General features: G+C 42.0%; 1 protein-coding gene across 2 annotated transcripts in view; it reads right to left on the bottom strand.

The window, feature by feature from the left end:
• Nucleotides 1-3,166: 3,166 nt before the first annotated feature.
• slc12a6 (solute carrier family 12 member 6) overlaps nt 3,167-19,515 on the bottom strand; it is a 34,408-nt gene continuing 18,059 nt past the window's right edge. The window contains exons 5-28 of one of the 2 annotated variants that reach the window (XM_030753798.1): nt 19,111-19,257; nt 18,969-19,023; nt 16,513-16,643; nt 15,316-15,542; nt 15,113-15,231; nt 14,837-15,025; nt 13,176-13,340; nt 12,625-12,723; nt 12,395-12,452; nt 12,057-12,231; nt 11,166-11,284; nt 10,972-11,070; nt 10,772-10,891; nt 10,503-10,607; nt 8,669-8,837; nt 8,367-8,562; nt 8,114-8,283; nt 7,902-8,033; nt 6,481-6,588; nt 5,865-5,888; nt 4,821-4,895; nt 4,464-4,693; nt 4,237-4,370; nt 3,167-3,377 (exon numbers count right to left, since the gene is read on the bottom strand). In XM_030753798.1, coding sequence (XP_030609658.1) covers nt 3,286-3,377; nt 4,237-4,370; nt 4,464-4,693; nt 4,821-4,895; nt 5,865-5,888; nt 6,481-6,588; nt 7,902-8,033; nt 8,114-8,283; nt 8,367-8,562; nt 8,669-8,837; nt 10,503-10,607; nt 10,772-10,891; nt 10,972-11,070; nt 11,166-11,284; nt 12,057-12,231; nt 12,395-12,452; nt 12,625-12,723; nt 13,176-13,340; nt 14,837-15,025; nt 15,113-15,231; nt 15,316-15,542; nt 16,513-16,643; nt 18,969-19,023; nt 19,111-19,257 — 3,138 coding nt within the window. In that variant the 3' untranslated portion in view covers nt 3,167-3,285. The remainder of the gene's footprint in view (nt 3,378-4,236; nt 4,371-4,463; nt 4,694-4,820; nt 4,896-5,864; nt 5,889-6,480; nt 6,589-7,901; nt 8,034-8,113; nt 8,284-8,366; nt 8,563-8,668; nt 8,838-10,502; nt 10,608-10,771; nt 10,892-10,971; nt 11,071-11,165; nt 11,285-12,056; nt 12,232-12,394; nt 12,453-12,624; nt 12,724-13,175; nt 13,341-14,836; nt 15,026-15,112; nt 15,232-15,315; nt 15,543-16,512; nt 16,644-18,968; nt 19,024-19,110; nt 19,258-19,515) is intronic. The other variant, XM_030753799.1, reaches the window with a different exon arrangement.

Here is a 19,515-nt window from a genome sequence, read left to right as displayed (position 1 = left end):
TGTGTTTGGGATCATTGTCAAGCTGAAAAACGAAGCTGCTTCCAATCAGACACTTTCCAGGTGGTATTGCATGGTGGATCAAAATCTGTTGGTCCTTTTCTGTGTTCATAATTCCATCAGTTTTGACAAGATCTCCAACACCACTGACTGAAATGCAGCCCCAAACCATGACAGATCCTTCACTGCATTTTACAGAAGGCTGTAAATGCTGTTTTTTTCTCTCTCCTGATCTCCTCCATACGGCTTGAACCAAAAATGTCAAATGTGGATTCATCACTCCATCCGACCTGTTGCTACTGATTTTCAGTCCAGTCCACCTCAGCCTTTTCTTCCCATCTCCCTTCCTTAAGACAGCCACCACTCCACTGACCATTTCTGATGAGGTTTCCGTGAACAGCAGATGGATCAACTGAAGGGCAGATGCTGCTCAGTTTCTGTCAGGTCTTTATTTTTTCCTGTTTCTTAAGGACATGACTTTCAGATACAAAATTCAACTTTCTATAATCAGGCCAATAGAATGAATCCACAAAAAGATACAAAACAAAAGGCTCACACTTTTAACAGGTTTTTCAAAACTGCTTTATTTATTCCCATTTTTTTCCAAGCAAAGTTTTTTTTTTACGATTCCTTTTTATATTAATGTAATTAAAAAAAGATAAAACGTGGGATCTTTTTCACCTTTATGTACAAGCAAGAAAACATCAATTAGGAAATAACAGTGAACAAAGAACAATCCCGCACAATAACACTGTAAAAAAAAAAAAAAGAAAAGAATAAAAGAACAAACTGTTAGCGTGGAATCAAACACCACTAGTTTGGAGTTCCTCACTTTAGCTACAAGCTTATGAGCCCCCCCCCCCCACACACAGACACACACAGACACACACACAGAACAAGCAGAATGGCAGCAGGATTATTCCAGGTGAGGTTGAGGGTTTCTGGGCACAAACTCGCATTGCACAACGCAGCCGATATCCTCTAAAGAAGAAATGTACCGCACAAACGCATCTCATTCACACAAACGTACACACATGATGTGGTCCTCTCCACAATGGTCCAGTGTATCGACAATAGTTTTTCCCTCTCTGAGGTCTTTGTGACAACAACCATGATCCCTGTCCCCATCTCTAAACAAAACTCTACGCTGCTGTCAAACAAACAATGTGGGCCCAGGTCACGGCACAGAGGAAAGCCCTCTGCGCTGGTTTCATTTTGGTTTCACTTGAATCGTGGTTCACATACACGACTCAGAGAACGTGGTGCATAAAAACAGACCTCCCCTTTAAGCAATAAATAGTTTTCCTTATTGCACAACAAACACCACAGAGCAGCTGCTCCTTGATGGTTTTTCAGATTAAAATCTGTGATTTTTGCATTTTAAAGTCCTGACAGTTTCTGAAGGGGAAGAGGATTAACAATCAAATCAGAAATTTGAATTTTTGTCTTTAAAAAAAAAGGTCCTTTTTGTAATTACCCTCTCCAAAACTGAACTAAAACTCTCCCCACCAGGGGGCAGCATTTCACTAGTGGAATGCTTGCAGCTTTTACCTTTTTAAACTCCCACTACCCATTTCCTCAACAGGCGTTGCCATCTGCATGCTGCCAGCGTAAATAAGAACATGCTCTCACTGACTCGCCTGGTTAAGTAAAGGTTATCTGGTAGTACCAATTTTTATTGGCCTAGCTGGGCTTTAGTCTCTACTGGAACAACACAACCAAAAAAGCAACTTTACATTCGAGACAAAGCCATAGTGGTTGTTTTTTCCACCAGTTTTGATAAATTTAGGCCTCAGGCGCACAGGCCTAGAAACCTTTTTGATGACAATCATCGGTTGCTAGGAAAATTGTATATTCCGGTTGCTGCGAAATCCACTGCTAAAGCCCGGTCACACAGGCTTTGAGATGGATCAGTGACCCTGTAGTAAGGACCAGTGCCTAGAGCAAGTATGTATTCCCAGACTGGTTGGCGAGGAATTGCAGGCAGTCATCAGGTGAAATCAGAAAACCTTTTTGCGACTGCTTTGGTTGCTAGCAGACTGTTAGAGTTACCGGCAGTTTGCGTGAAAGATACTGACTTGCTAACTGGCAACGGAGGTTAATGGGCTCTGTTTTTGGTTTGTGTCGCACTTTGTCAGCAACCACTTGCCAACCAGTTGGAGAATACAGAGTTCTGGTGGTTGCAAATGTGGTCACTGAGCAGTCTCTCGGCTTGCGTGGCTGAGGCCTTAGTTAATTTTTCATGTTTACTATTTTTAAAACAATTTACAAAAAGTACCAATCAATCTTTAGATTAAAAATAAATAAAATCAGGAGGGTTTTATCCATTTTTTTTAAGATAACAGTTCTGCTGGGTCCTAATTTTCATTTCATATCTCATAATTTTCAGTAGTTTTACTATCAGCACTTCACAATTTTTATATCTTATCCATTTATTTATAGCCTGAAATTTTGCTTTAGTGTGTTGTTTTTAAAGGTTCTCGTACTTTTATTAAAATAGTCATCTAATATTTTGATGAATAAAATCATTTGAGTTAAGAAGTCTGAATTTTAACTCTAACATTTTTACAATTAAGGTTTTTGTGACTAAATTCTAAGAAGTAGCAGCAGCAAGAATTAGATTAGAATTAGAATTAGAATTAAATCAAATTCTCACCAGGTTTGTGTAAATATTCCTGGACATGAAAATAAATGAGGCTGGGACTGATGTGCAATTTGCTGATAACAGTAAACTGATATGTTTGTGGGAAGTGACAAAAAGCAAACAGCATTAAATTGAGACATTTAGGCCAAACTCACGTCTGCTTCCAAAATACATTCTGTACAAAAAGCAACCCTGAGTCTCATCAGTGTGTCGGCCGCGACGCTCTGCAGCCTCTCACCTTTAGTCCGTCGCCCCAATGAACTCACTCTTAACACAACGCTGCTCCCTTCCCCATCGAGTCAGAGGACCCTCGGGTGGGTGACTCTCACATAAATGCACAAACGCACACGTACACACACAGAGCTCATTAATTTTTTTGTGTCATGCTCCTTTTTGGAATAGTGTTGGCATTTTTGTAGCTTTGACAGCATGTGGATGGAAACCAGCACCATGACAGAAAAGTATGCAGATGAAAGGAAGAGGGGTTGAGCTGGGTGTCAGTCGCCATGACTGTGATCGGTTCTCTTTTTTTTTTTTTTGGACCCCACCCCCTGCACCCACAGAGCCCCCAGATCCCACCATCTCCCTCTGGTCTCTCCTGCACGTTCCTGCTTGTTTGATGCTGGCTTCCTGTGTTTGTCTAATCAGGAGTAGATGGTGATGACTTCACTTCCTCCGCCTCTCACCAACAGAACGCGCTCCAATCCTTCTGTTAGGACCTCCAGGAACTCCATGTCTGCTCGGTGAGTTAACGAACATCTCATGTCATGTTACCTTGAGAATGCTTTCTGATTAGCTAACAGGTGTCCTTAATCAATAAACCCTGAACAACTATTTTCTGCACATAACCCACTGCAATTATTTTTTAGTTCACAATCAAGAAGTTAAACACACAAATAATATGGGGTCCTCCCTGACTTTTTAATAAACAAAATTAATTTTTTTCCATTTTTTTCTGGGGATTTTCTTTTAATTAAAAAAGAAAAACAAAACAAAACTCATTAAAAGGGGCCAAAAATTCCTCTGTGCAGGGAAAAACCCTGATTTCTAATAATTTAAATGGTGATATGGTTATAGTGTACCAAGGGCTTTTATTGTGAAAATTGTGACTGGCATTGGTTTAGCATAAGAAAAAGTCAGATAGGATGGTTTTTTGTTTTTTCACACCTTTACTCAGCCTGTATGGTTTCAGCCTAGAAATTCCCAAGATCTCAAATTTCCTAATATGTTTTTTCCCTCCCTAGCCTATATTTGGAGGCGGGGTTTTGTTCGGTCACGTCGACCACAGCGTCACCCATAAATGGAAACTGTAGGCTGTATATGGATGGATGTACCGTCTAACTCCGAATGTGGAAGTACCTTAAAACTGCATTTTTTTCCAGTGTCGTACCCTGATTACTGCAAATCTTCATGTATATAAAACCGGTGAGTAAGGAGATTTCTCCCTCCACAAGCCTGAGGAGGTGTAAGTAACAGAACAAAGCCATCATTAAAGGCCAAATGCCTGCTGTGAGAAAAGACACTTTATGACTGTAAAAATGTCAAAAACAAGCCTCTAAGTCTACTTTGGTGCAGTCCTCAGGGTTTAAGGATACAGTTTTCATCTCCTTCAGGGTTCTTGGGGGGTCCCGGCATGTTGAGCAGGACGAGTCGAGCATCGTGGGATTTGGCGACAATGACCTCATTGAGTTTGACGGCGGTGTGCATTCGCCTGACATTGGAGTGGTCCCTGAAAAAACAACAAAAAACAAATGAGATGCATTAAATGACCTGCTAACAGTGCCCTGAGCATGTCAGAGAGAACCCTGTTGTTTGTGCTCACGGCCTGATGCTCAGCATGTCCCTGAAGCCCTCGGGCGTGGAGCAGCCGGAGTGCGTCGCTCTGTATTGTGTGGTCTTCTCTTTGGTCCACGTCATCTGAACGCGGCGATGGTGCTCGGAGCTGCCGCTGCTCGCCGCCCTGTCTCGCTCGCCGCCGTCAGTGTCGTCGTCATCGTCTGAGCCGATGCTCGTCAAACGCAGCATGGAGTTACGGTCCTTCACCAGCTGCGCCTGCCGTGTAAAGACACACGAACGTGCTCCTTCTCATCTGTTTTTCTAACATTTTTGTTTTCTACCTCATGCGATGCCTCCTCTCTTTTCTATGTCCCGACTCCTGCTTCTGTCTGTCGCTCTGTACCTGTCTGTCTCTGTCTCCTCTGGAGGTGTTTGACGAGTAGACTCCAGGACTTTTGTACCTGGGGGAAAGATACGCCTACAGAAAACACAAGGTCACCTAACTCTCCAAAAATCAATCACAGGCTGCATCTACTCTGGGGGAGCGGACACACTGGAGCAGAGCTACAGGGACACGACAGCAAAAATAAGCGAGACCTGAGTCAAAAGGCATCTGAAAGTCAGAAAGTGTGAAGGGTAGAGGAATAGAAAGGTGACAGAACAGTGAAAGAAAGGAAATAACAGACGATGTGAAGCATTTGACACAGGCTAGCACATAAAACTGAACCGTTCAGATAAAGAACCTGAGAGTGAAATAAATGTGGATTTGATCTTATAAAACTCCCCTTCATCAGAGAGGTCAAGGTATTCACTCAGTAAGATTTCAGTGTTTTATTTAAAGCAGTGGTTCTCAAACCCTTTCCTCACATTTTGTCCCACCATCCTTTAATTATTAAGGTCAAGGTGATTTTATTGTCTCCCACAGAAGAAGAAGAAACATCCCGGATTGAAAGACTGCTGCATAAAAACTAGATGATACCAAACATTATGATAAAACATTTAATAGAAATGTTTTAGTAGGAACAGATTAAAAAACAAACAAAAACAACCCCTCCCTCTTTCTTGTTGTTTAAATGCCAGCTGGGATTGGGGGGGGGGGGGGGGGGGGGGGGGGGGGGGTGACTCTGCATTTTAATTTTGCTTATTTTGGTCATTCTAAGAGTCATGAAGGAGAGAACACTTATTCACTGAGGCCTTTTCAGTCACAAGTCGTTAGCCAATGAAAGTGCCGTTTCAAAACACCAAACTGCTGACGTCACAGTGACCACATCAGTCTTTTTGAATACCGTCCACGTGCCGTAAACATCCAGACTCCTTTTCTGAAGGGTTCAGCTGCACTCACGGCTGTTCACTCTTTGCTTTGACAGCACGTCCTGACTGTCGACTACTCTAGAGTCTAAAATGCTCTACTTCACACAGCTGTTGCTTCTCTACTGCGCAAACTTACATCATCAAAACTCCAGCGTACCCTCTGAAGAGATGAGCAGCATAAGGAGGTGACATGAACTTTAATAAGTTATTATCTGCAGTGCAATTTTTTTTTTTTTTGTCAGTGCCTCGAGTCCTTCAGGGTAACGTTTAGCATGGGTGAAATGGACCTGGATTTCTTTGGTATCAACTCATTACCTTTACCTTAATAACTTCGGTTTCTATTGCAGTCTTTGGACCTTAAAACTGAGCTCTCCCTCCTCCTTAACTCTGATTTTTATCTGAAAGAAAACAGTGCCCTCAAAGCCAAAACATGGCATCTGTACACAGAACTTTATCTCCAGTTTGTTCAAAATTATTTTTATAAAAATAAAGAAAATTCTTTCTATACTTACCGTTCCAAGGAATTATAACCTCACAGCTGGCCTTGACCCCTCACCTCACCTGAGACCTTGTAGCTCCACCTGCCTCTGGCCTATTATTGCTGCTGCTACTGCTACTGCTAAGGCTAAGCTTGCATACACTTTCTGTGTGTTTAAATAATGACCCAAACACAACTCTTCATCTATCCTAAACAAACCTACAGACTTTCTTCACACGACATAAACTTCCCGCTATGAGACTGTCAGACTTACCTCTCTATCCCGATCTGATTTAGACAGTCGCATCTGTCTGAGCATCTGACACCTCTGCTCCATCATCAGCGTCCTTTCATAGGTGTACGCACTGATGTCACTGTCATGCTGAGGAGAGGACGACAGACATGCTCAGAAGAGGCAAGAAAACAGTAATGCAGAGAGTAGTGTGTCTTTGTATTGTGAGAGGAAGTTCTCGGAGGAAATGAGCACAGGGAAAACAGAGAGATTCAAACCTTCTTTCAATCAGTGTTAATTTTGTTGACAAAATATTTTCGTCATAGTTTTTGTCAACAACCCTTTTTTTCATGACGAAAACGAGATTATAACTAAATAAAAACTACCTAGAAGGATAAAAACGATGATGAAATTAATTGACACTTTCGTCAACGAATGAAAACGAGATGAAAATGCTTGGCCAGGACGACATCCAATCAGAATTGATTTAATTTTGTGACAGGGCGGAACAAGTTAGGAAAACATCCAATCAAATGCACAGTTGCACAAATTTGCTCTAAATACGGGAAGACCAAACTAGCCTGTGATTTGTCTTTACTTCTGATAGAACTAAGTTATGTAAACAATGTCAGCAGGGAGAAAGAGAAGAGCCGATGTATGGACACATTTGTCCTTTGATGCCGTGACAAACAAAACGATGTGTAAACCATGTGGGGCGACTATCTCGGGTAAAAACACGACAAATCTTAAACGACATCTGCAAACCAGTCACCCAGATCTCCAAAGGTAAGCATTTTAATGTCATGCAGAGTGAAGTGTTTTTGTGTTTAGAGAAAATCTCCACACCGTGGTGGATTAGCCTTTCCTAATCTTAGTCCTGAACACTGCCCTGTACCTTTCAGAGTGTGTCCTGCTGTAAAACACTCGTATTATCTCAGTAAGGTGGCGTTAATGATCAGGTGTGTGGGAAGCATTTGAAACGCTAATGTTAATATTATTCATAATATTCCATAGCTTTGAGTAAATGTTTAATTTTGTGTAAGTGTGTATAATGACTAACTCAAGGGAACTGAGCATTTACAATTTACACCCTTTATATTTTAGTCGACTATATTCTTACGATAATTTCGTTGACTAAATTAACACTGCTCTCAATGTTAATGTTCTAAAAATTAAATCCACCATAGGCCTTAACCCTTGCCATCCAGATTTAAAACTCTGGTGTGCTGTGAAACACACAGATCATTACCTCCTGCTCACAGGCTAAAAGAACTAAATTAACATCGGTTTATTTTATATGTAAAAATCTCAAACATCATTTCAGTCTAAGCATTAATTCTAGTGGTTTGTGTGTATAAAAAAAAAGTGAGTAAGAGAATTTCAGCAAACTTAAACCTACATAAGGAAAATATAATAAAGGAAGAAAACTGGTTGTTTGTTTGTTCTGGGGTTTATGTGCCTACCATCTCAACTACTTCCACCTCAGCATCAATGCGCAGCTGATAGGTGAAGGTTAGCAGATCCTTCTTCATTTGGATGGAATTATCCTCCATCTGCGCCACTGTGAAGATTCGCATTGAACACTTACGCCACACCTGTGAGGAGAAAGAGCAGAGTTTTCAGTGGAAGCTTCAAAAGCTTTGGTAGATTTTTAAGGGCGACATAATTTTCCTGCCTTGTGCTGTCGCAGTAGGAAAGGCAGAAGCATCAGCATCCCCCCGTCGTGGACGATCCACCAGACGTCGATGTAGCCCTCAGTGTAGGGCTCGGTGTTGCTAGGGAAGAGGGAGATGTTTTTGGGCACCAGCAGGGCAAGGTGGGCCGCTGTGGTCACCCGCACCGTGTCTGGAATGAGGAGAGGGGGCGCTGTTAGTCAGTTAACTCTGAAACAAACTCACTAACTGCTCTGCCATCATCTCTAGACTCACTGATGAAGGTCTTCCAGGCCTGTGGGTCCTCGCTTTGCCTCCAGGCATGAGGCCAGCCCATCACCACAGTGTTGGGTCTCATTCCTCCGAGGCCGCTTGACTGGATCATGTGGCTGATACCTTCGCGTGGCTTTTGAGCCACGATGCACTGGCAGAAGCCCTTCACGCGCTCCTTATCCATCAGGTGCTTTAGAGTCTGAGGTAAGACAGATAAAAGGTAAAATGTTGCATCCACAAGTAGCATTTTTATCTGATTGTAAATACCCACGTCATTGCCATGCATCATTAACAACTGGTCCTACCTGTTCAGCAGCGAGCGCCTCGCCGTAGGTCTGTAGATAGTTCCCGGAGACAACAGTCCCAACAATGGTCAGGCCCTTTCCTGCCTTTAGCTGGCTGGCAAACGTCAGGAGGCGAGGAGACTTGACGTGGGCATCTTCATCCAGTTTGAGCAGCACCAACAGCTGAGGCCTGGAGACGGACAGACAAGAAAACGAGTAAGAGTGAGTGTGTGTCTGTGTGTTAATGGATGTGGATTCTTTCCATATATTTGTGATAGCAGAGCTTTAGCTTGTCAACGGAAATTACTGTGTACTAACTAAATGCTTTAACAGCATAATTATCATTTATCAATGCTCTGTCTCATTTTAAAAGATATAAAATCTGTTCTCTTTGACCCTGAAAACAGCTGATAAAAGACATTAAAATTGTCAAGTTTACAGCCAATGTGGATGAGAAGTTTTTAAATGGCTCAGGAAGACAAAACAGAGATCTGACCATCTGTAATTCAGAGATAACTTGCCAAACATCAGCCAAGGACAGAGACGTGATGGGAGCGCTGGAAAAGTTAATAAATGCGCCTTTAATTCAGCCTGATGTGCATCTCCCCAGATATGGAACTACAGTTCACCGCAATGAGCTGTTTATTGATCAGCGCACTAATGTCTCTGTGAAACAAAATAGGCTGTAACTCTAGCTAGCTTCTTAATAATGCCAATGGTGCAAGTCTGTAAACTGCCAGCCAGTTCTCCCTCGTTTTCAGAGCTTGCTCACGACATCTACAAACTCTGTTTTCTGTTGCAATCATTTCAGTTAAACTAACGCAGTTCAACCCAGTCAGCTTCATCTGAAACCCCACTGTCAAAGTGCAATGACAGAGCAGCAAATTTAAAAAAATAAATAAATAAATAAACATTCATTACACTGTGATAAACTGATCCCTGACTCCTCCAGTCTGCATGTCAAAGTATCCTTGGACAATATACCAAACCTCAATCTGCCACCAATGTGTTCAGAGTGAGTGTGAATGTTAGTGAAAGTGAAAGTGCTGTATGAATGTGTGTGAGAGACTGGGTGGTATAAAAGTGTTTTGAGTGCTCAGTTAAGAGTATAAAAGGGCTTTTATAAGTACCAGTCCATTTACAATAAGAGAACAGACTTTCCAAGAAAGTGCTGTGGTCCACTCTGAGATCTGAAAATCTTCGGCAGTCTCGACACTTTATATCACAGATGTGATAAACAAACCACACAGAGATGAACCTGAGATCCTTATTTTTGCTTTCCCAGAATCCTTTTGGTCTTCTACTGATTCATTCGGTGAGGTTTATAAAACTTTGAGATCACACAAAGGCAGATAAATGAAGGATAACATGAAACTTAAACCCCATGACTTTGTTTTATTAGGTCTGATTACTTTTTTCAGTGTAAATATTTAATCAGAAATGCTGGATGGTAAAAACCAAAAGCCTTTTTTTTAATGTATTTATTGCCAGTGACATATCATGACCCACTTCCATTAACTTCACAGTTCACACTTCAGGAATCACCAACACAGAATACTGTTATCAGTAAAAAATAAATCTGAAAACTGGAACCGGTGAATTTTGTCATTTTAGTGCTTTATTCTGAATCTTGATTGCTCCACCATAACAGACTTATGGATCTCATTTGCTGGTGAATTAAAGGCTTTCATCTGATTCTCATCGGTAATGCTAAATGTGAAGTGGATCCTGGTGATGTCTTACAGGTCTGATTCTAGCATGGCATTTATACTAAATAAGTCCAAACACTACACCAAGTTATAAGAGGTCATCTCACAGGTTGTACATGAGCTGGTGTTCTCTACATTTTGGGTACCTCCAGTTTTTGGTGTGTGGTGGTCCCTCTTCCAGCCTCAGCAGAGCATAACGGGCAGCGCTGAGTGACAGACCACGGATCCCATCGCCCCACTCCTTCTCTGCTCTGATACACACACACACACACACACACACACACAGAATGTATAAGGAGAACCAGATTTATTCATGCAGCCCGAGCCAGCCTGGAAATAAGATAAAAATATGAAACAGACAACGATCTGTACATGCACAATCATGTAGAAGGAGTACATCTCCATGGCAACATACCCATGATACTCAATGTACTTGTAGATCATGCCAGCGATCACCATGGCAACAATTGCGTAGTACCAAGAGGATATGAACATGAGTGCCAGGCAGACAGTCATCCCCAGAAACGACAAGGACCTGGACAGACAAGCAAACGTCAGTGTGTGTGTGTGTGTGTGTGTGTGTGTGTGTGTGTGTGTGTGTGTGTTTGTTAGTACCAGTGGTAGTATGAAAAGCGAGGCCTCCAGTTGGGTGTCCTCAGGAGGGTCTGGAGGGCACAGGCCAGATTCACAAACAGGTAACACATCAAGAAGAACCTAGAGACAGACGAGGGATTGAAACTGAGGTTCCTGAAGGGCAGATACTTAGTGTGCACGCGCACACAGACAAACACGACACAGCTGCATCTTACATCGACAGGATGGGAGCCACCATGTCCAGAGAGGCGATGAGAATCCCCAGCTCAGCAATCAGAGCTGTCAACAGCAAGGCCCACGTGGGCTCCCCGTTAGCTTTCCCATGCCCAAACACCTGCCAGAAACACAAACAATAGTAAAGAGAAAAGAGTTCAAATACACGCACACAGACTCAGTAAATCACACTGAGGAAAGAGATGTTTATCCAAACAGCTAAATGAATGCTTTTCCCTCACTGAGGTTGGGAGATTTAGATGTCGCTCATGCCAACAAAATACCAACAAAGTGCCAAATAAAACTAAAATAACTCAACCTTTCCCCAAAACAAAATGAACCCAACAGACAGCTCTTTTGATCCTAAAGTTCCCATGCCAACTAATCCGTCTGCTGCCACATACTGCAAAAGAAAAAAAAGATCTGAGGGTTGTTATTATTATATAGTTAGTGGAAAGAGGCAACAGCCTGAGCCCCGCAAATCAAATAAAGCCTCCAAAGCTTCACTGAAAAGCATGAACTTCAGAGAATACAGCATCTCAACAAACAACAACAAATTACACTCTAACTACCTAAATAAGCGAAAAGATAAAAGACTATCACTTTAAAGCACTCGCGTCAAACATAGTTGTGCTCTGGTTCCATCTACGCATCTGCACACTTTCCTCAGCCTGCTGCAGGATGTCTCAGCATGCAAGTGCAAAGACCTCAAGTATCCCGCATAAATATACACATAATATCTGTAGAGACCTCAGCTTTAGACTGTATCATTAAGTGAATGCAGAACACAACAAGAGTAAAGCCAGCAGCTTTAGTGAATGCTCTCTCAGTGCTTGTTTTTTTAACTACTTTTGACAGTCCCTGTAATTAAACTGAGAGCTACAGGCTCTAACCCGGAGGAAGGGGATGATGTTGTCTTTGGCGATGGCCTGCAGGAGTCGAGGAGCGCCGGTCAGGGACTGGAGGCCGGCGCCGAATGTGGAGAAGAAGGAGCCGATCACAATGACCCACGGAGAAGGCCAAGCCAGAGTCCCTACCACCAGATTGCCTTTAACTGAATCTCCAAACCTGCAGAAGTAGCAATATATAAAGTATTTTAAACATCAAAGGTTTTTAGGCTCATCTATAACAGAATACATGTATATACAGTACCAGTCAAGCGTTTATGAATGGGTGAGTGTGTCCAAACTTTTCACTGGTACAGTGCAAACACAAGAACAGATGTACTAACTTGTCTCTGAGAACCACCCCCTCGATGCAGGCTCCAAACAACACAACGTTGCTCAGGTCTGAACAAACAGCAGTCAGAAAAAACAACGCTCAAAGTGCTTTTAGTGCCACACTCAAAAAAAAAAAAAAAAAAAGAGCTACAAGAGGAAGAAGACTGTGTTGTAACATCGTTGTTTCGAGTTGTTTTCCGATTTGTGTGCATGCAAGTTAAAATCTGCGATGAAAGGATACAGACTAAAGAGGTGGTGAGGATGGCAAGGATGGTTCCAATGGGGATCGAGCGCTGAGCGTCTTTTAAATCCCCTGACCGGTTGGAGCCAGCCATGATTCCTGAGGAACAAAGTCGTTCAAATTAGGAGGACACGAGTAATGCTCAACAGCTTTGTGCTTAAAATAGCAACTTTAACCCTGAATACCACAGTCTTTTTTTTTTAAATAAACATATTCACAAGTGAAATGCTGTTTAAAGTTTGATAAATATTTAAAATCACCAGAGAGAACAACTCTTTTTTCCAATGTTTTTAAGCTAAAAAGTGAAAATAAAATCAACTGCACAGAGACAGCAACAGAAACCCAAGAATAGATGCCTGGCAGGTGCGTTTGATCCTGAATCAGCAGCTGTACTGTGAGCGGGAATCAATATCACGCCTACTGCGCTCTTCCTGTCAATGATCTGCTTTCATCACTGAACCAAGCCAATATCAGATTTACATTTCTTATATGCTTATATTTCTGAATTAACCTTGAATGTAGCTGGGTTAGTATTTTAGCAAAGTCTATACCTGTGACTGAGGGGAAGAAGATGCCCACCAGCACTGTGAAGGAGGTGGTGATGTCAGCGAACACATATGGATGGTGATCTGATGGTGGATGTGCAACTTGAGAGGCAGGGAGGGCTCCTTTCTCCAAAACATCCCCTTTGCTGAGGTAGGAGCTCCACAGATTCTCTGTTTGGAGGAGAGCCAACAAGTACTTGCATGAGTTACTTAACCTTCAGTGTAACCTGTTAAGCCCATCCTCTGCATGTCCACCTTCACTACATCCATGAACCTTCTCTGAGGTCTTCTACATTCTTTGTCCAAAACATCCACCATCCCTCCTCTGCACATGCATATTTTTCTTGCTTTTGATTTACGCAAAGTTGAAATGGCTACCTTTTGTTTCACAAGTCTCGTAAAGTTCAGTTTTTAACCAGCTTAGTGGCGCTTTGCCTTCACATTACACTCTTGGTCATGGAGAATCTTCACCAGCACTGAGTGACAACAGCGTGACCGCACATGGCTGCAGGACGTTAATCTAAGCAGTAAGAAGAAATGTAGAGGGGCTGCACAAGGCTGCTACTGCCTGAATCCAGTTTGAATCAACACACTCCATTAGATTCCTCCATCAGCTGATGAAGATGTCATCTTCACTTTTGTGTTTTCTTTTTAACCAAGTTCCTTTTTTAGTGTCATTTTTAACCGTTCTGTGATATTGCATGTTTACTGATCTAAGTTTTCTTTTCTTTGTTTTTTTATGTTTTGGCTGCTGTAACACAGTCATTTAACAGTTTTGGGGACAAATGCGGTATTTCTCATCTTATCTTATGCCATGTTAACAACATAGATGTTTCTCCTTAAAGCACCAACGTATAACTTCCCCTGACCCCCCCCCCCCCATCACAAAGACCAGATTGCTTTTAAAACACTGTATCAGGCAAGTGAAGGTTCACTACTGTTAGAAGAGTTTGTCAGGATTTAATTTCTTTCACCAGAAAAGTTTCTACAGTTGCTCCATCATCCACCATTTTAGCTGCCCAAGGCAAGTTACCAATAGCTACCGGGAAAAACAACAGTGCTAACCCCTTCCTGTTTTGGTTGCAGAAGCAAGAATCAATTTTGAGCCCAGACGCAGAGATATCAGTTACTTATCAGCCTTGCTTTCATTCAGCACATCTGGGTGCTGATGGTGCCATTGTGTACAGATACATGAATGCAAAACATTTAACATCTAATGCCTGTTTAAATGTAAAGTAAATGTTTAAAGAAATACAGTGTAATTTTGTTAAATGCACACTTTGTGGAGAGGAAGTTCACTTTCACACCAATCTGCTATATATGAGGTTATATTGTAGCTCTGAGCTGAGAAACGAGACTGGAAACAGACCGTAGACTGTAGAAAAGATGGTCACAGCTTCCAAGTTGACTTGGCTAACAACCTCTCTCATCAGTTTCAAACCGCCAAGAAGGCAACGGGAAAAACACTCAGCTCAAGCCTTCATAACAAGACTTTACTAACCAGTGGGTGATGTCACAGTGGCTGTGTCCATATCTTATACGATCAGTGATCCAGAGAGTCATTGCACTCAGCACTCAGTGCGCATGCACACACACACACACACACACACACACACACACACACACACACACACACACACACACACACACACACACACACACACTACCTGAAATGCCCCCACTAGCCAGGCCGGGGATCCCTTTAATCTCAGAAAAGTTGTTTGAAGTAAAGTATTCGTCACAGGTGGCGTTGAGTTCTGAGCTTTGGCAAAAAATCATCCTAATACACGTGGGCGTCTCCAACATCACCTCAGGAACGTGGCTGGGGTCAAAAGTGGGGCCTGCTGTGCTGTGTTCTGTTGGACAAAATACAGTACTTCAGAAAACTGCACTGGTCTAACTGAGGCTCATGACTCCTAACAGAGTAAAAAATCTTAACCCACCATTAACTGTGAAGTTGCTGTCTAATTTCTCAGCTGGAACTTTACCCAGGACTGTTTTACTACAGTGATTGTCAGTAATATAATGGCCGTTGATAGTTCTGTTTCCCAGCATGCACACGCTGTGGATGAAAGCCCAGTCAGTCAGAACTGTGACACACAAAGGATCGGTTAACTCTGTATTTTTCCAAATAATCAGCACTTACGGAAAATGCGGCACACTGAAGGCAGAGACCAGCGCTCCGACATAGATGGATAAAATGGAGATGATGACACAGGCCAAGAAGACGGAGGCCAGTTTGTTTACGTATTTGACGCCCACAAAAACGACCAGGGCCATGAAGAGGAGAAAGATGGAGCCGTAGACCCTCATGTTGTTCAACATGGCTGCTCCTTCACCTTCAAAAATAGCTGCGCTGGGTGAAATGTACATCTGTCAGAGGGAGAGGGGTAGAAAGCAGCCCAGTTAACCTAATGCTAATAGAGGATGTATAGTTGTGCTATATTTACTGTGTTAATAAAGGCACATGCATCTTCCATAAAATACCTCTGGTTTCATCAGACCCTTGTGGGCAACCCTGCATATCAACAAACAGGGCTATTTTAGGGTGATAATATATATAACACTTTATTTAGAGCAATTTATACAAAATTCACTCCTTGCCAGGCGAGCAAAAACTGAATTTAGATCGTATATTGAGCCTGACTGACAAAGGATCTTTAGCGCCTATTTGGTGATTTAAAAATCCAACATTTTAATATAATGGCTGATACATACATTTATATTTTATACATAAGTGTCTTGAGGCAACTGTTGTTGTGATGATTTGGCACTAATAAATAACATAAAACTGAATTTTTTCTTCTCCAGACAAACATGTCAACTGTCAACATGGTTTAAGGGTGCTTCTGTCATTTCTTCCTTACTTTGAAAATGTTCATTTATCAGCTGTTATATATGTCGTACATATAGGCAATACTGGCCTGCCAATAAAACTGATCAGGTTCCATTAGGGTCCCTAACCCATCCTAACCCAGGTCACACATGTTTATTTAAAATCATTGAGATTAAAGTTCTTGCTCTGACTGGGCTTTTACACAAAAGGAATAACTGATCCACTTAGAGTGAAGGCTGTGAATATTTGCTACCTGGTGTGTGGGAAATCTAAGCATTTTCCTGATATTTTTAGCTAAAAAAAAAAAAAAAAATTCATCATGCTTGAGTAGAAGAAACTCCAATAAACAAAACTCATTAGAATCCTGGTATTTTGTCTTTTATGGGGTCACCCAAATTTCCTCTATAGAACAGCATCACCACATAAGCTTCTAAATACAGAGGAAAGTCTGGAGAAAGCGGCGCTAACTGAAACAAAAACAAATCAAACTCTCGAGGGAAAACTTACCAGAAGGATCTCGACAGCTCCTAGGATGTACATGGCTCCAGCAAAGGTGGTGCCCAAGTAGAAACACAGGCCTACTGCCCCCCCAAACTCTGGACCCAAAGAGCGGCTTATCATGAAGTAGGAGCCTCCCGCTGGAGGGGGAGGAAGGAAGCAGGAACAAGGAGGAGGAAGGTGTATGTAAGTTGGAAGAAGTGAAAATGTTGAGGGAGAGAGGGGGAAGGAGAAAAGTTGGATAAAGACAAATAGAGAGAGATTGTAGGAAGAAAAAGAAGGATGGACAAAGAAAGAAAGACAGAGAAAGAGGGGGGAGATGGATGGTTAGTAACATTATGATGTTGGGAGGTAAAGGGAGAGAAAAGAGGAGTCATACTATGCTTGTAGAAGTAAGCATAATGTTCTGTGTGATACCGATACAGACAGAGCAGACTTTCATTCAAACGGTATCTGCAAATGGCACAGGACAGCTGCTTCTCGGCTCACTCCAAGTACTGGACCAGGTTGAGGTTATTGCATCCAATGTTAACCTCCTAACTGCTGGAACAGCCGGTTAGCAAAGCTCATACTTTTTTTCTAAACATCAAGCACCAGCATTAAACCAGACTGTATAAACACAATCAACTGAAACTCAGGTACTGTAAACCAGCCCGCATTACGCTTAAATTCAGAGCCCCTACACAAATGCTACTCTGAGTGAGCTCAGGCAAACAGCTGACACTATCCTGCTGATACCATTTGAACCAGGTATACTAAACAAAGTACACGGGGGGGATCAAACAGTAAGAGCTCATACAAATGCTCTACTGACTCGAAGTGTTTGGTTTTCAAACTGCAGCCCAGTACATTACAAAAAAGAAATATAAAAAAAACAGGGTGGATGTAAATAAGATGTAAAATAAAATATGAATGGGTCTATGAAAGTGATATTGTGTTATGATATTGTTAAACATATTTAACATGTAAACTACTGAGATGTTCCTGAGCGAGGCCACAAAACCTGCTGAACCTTCACATCACTCTCTCTGCAGAGGGTGTCCTGGCTCAGTGATTTTTTAGTGCTACGCTGTATTTGAGAAGCCAAACACTTTTTTATTACTTCTTCAGATTAACCTCAGTAAACTCCATACACACATTTTTAATGACCACCATTTGACACTAGAAAACATGAGCGCTTGGAAGCTCTTCAGACAAGAGAGGGCGTGGAGTGAAATATCTGATGGAAGACGACAAATGTTAGAGATTCATTTTCTATGTTACTGAGGGTTTCTCATTCTACACTCAATTATCAAACTGTGGCATGCTTGTTGGGGAATAAATAAATCATACTTTGACATTCAGACTATTTGCCCAGAGGCATTTGGGTGATAGAAAAGGTCAATGGTAGATAAATATTCTAGGTTTTTTTAATGAAGGTACAGACAGAGAGGGAGAGGCAGACAGAGGGAGAGACGGGACACACAGAAATAACAGTAGTTAGAAAAACTTTAACATTCCTGCCACAGCTGGAAAATGAGAAGGACTACCAGGGGAAGACAAACTACAAAACTCAACACAACAGCGGCCTCATCTGCAGAGGCCACTGGACTCACTCAACTAGAAACTGTCACCATAAAAAAGTGATTTATCGTGGAACTACACTGTGATTCAGTCATATACTGAAGCAGCTGACACGTATTCTGCCATCATGAGACTGGAGTGTAACAACACTGAACCAAAACGGAAATCAAAAATTCAGTGTTCCTCTGTGTGCATGTCCTTTCATTAAGGGCACACTTTACGCATGTGTGTAAGTAGAGGACAGATAATAGGAACAGATAATAAAGAAGAGATAATAAAGGCTGAGAAATAGCTTTGGAAGGAGGGAAGGAAGGAAGGAAGGAAGGAGAACCAGAGGAAGATGAGAGGGAAGAATCGGGAGAAGGAAAATGAAAAATAAGGAAGAACAGGAAGTGAAAGAGGGGGAAAGCAGAGAAGAAACAGAAGGAGGAGGAAGAGGGAGAAAAAGAGGAGGAGGAGGGAGAAAACAAGCAGAGGCAGAAGAACTGCCTCTGCTTCATAACCATATGGAGGTGTAAATGCTAGTCTGACTGTTTCATTACAGAATGAACTCAGTTATCAGGTGTTTGTACCACCGGCTAAAAGAATATTTATGTTTTATCTCATTCAGTCCCACTTACAAAAAAATTTTAAAAAGAAGAAAAGAAAGTGTGGCCAAAAAAACTGAGGTATGATCCAAAGCAATGGAGTTAGAGAATCATTATTCCCGTGAAGACGACTACTCCGTATTTGCTTGTGCTTACTGCCGTATTCACTGGTTGTGTTTTACCGTAACATTGTTGTTGAACCACCAGACTGGCTCAACCAATCATAGCACTTTTGCTAGTTATAGAAATAATGTGCCAATGCTTGTGTCATTTAATCCACAGATGAAAGGGAAAGACGGAGAGGTGAAGGAATACCTGGTACGACTCCGTTGGTGGCGATTGCACTCATCGATATGGCGGTCAACATTGTCTGGAGAGGAGAGAATCCCACATGCAGCCATTTAGAGAGGTTCGCATTTTGGTCTCATTACGCCTGTTTGCTAACACAAATACTCACACAGCAACAGCACATGAAGACAATGCAGAAGGCCTGCAGCACCCCAGCGGTTCCCACCACCCAGGTCAACCGCAGGAACAAGATGACGCCGAAGATGTTCTGCAGACACGGCAGGTAAACGCCCATCAACGTCCCCATCTGCGGTGACTGGAAGGACACACACAAAAAGAAAACAGCAACCATTTAAGCAGCAAATAAATCCAAATACAGTAGATGATGTTATTCTTCTGAAGCGTCAATTTGGAATTTGTTCATTTATTTCAATGCATGTTTATTTTACCTTCATGTGGAAACAAAGAGAAAGTAAACACACTGAAGTGAGCCGACACTAGAGGCTAATTTAGAACATCACTGATTATCATTCGAACCATTATTCGACGATTTAATTTGCAAGTCAGGTTTTCA

Source organism: Archocentrus centrarchus, chromosome 18 (assembly GCF_007364275.1).
Source record: "Archocentrus centrarchus isolate MPI-CPG fArcCen1 chromosome 18, fArcCen1, whole genome shotgun sequence".
Classification (NCBI taxonomy): domain Eukaryota; kingdom Metazoa; phylum Chordata; class Actinopteri; order Cichliformes; family Cichlidae; genus Archocentrus; species Archocentrus centrarchus.
Note: the sequence above shows the minus strand (reverse complement) of the source record. Positions and strands in the feature narration are given on the sequence as shown.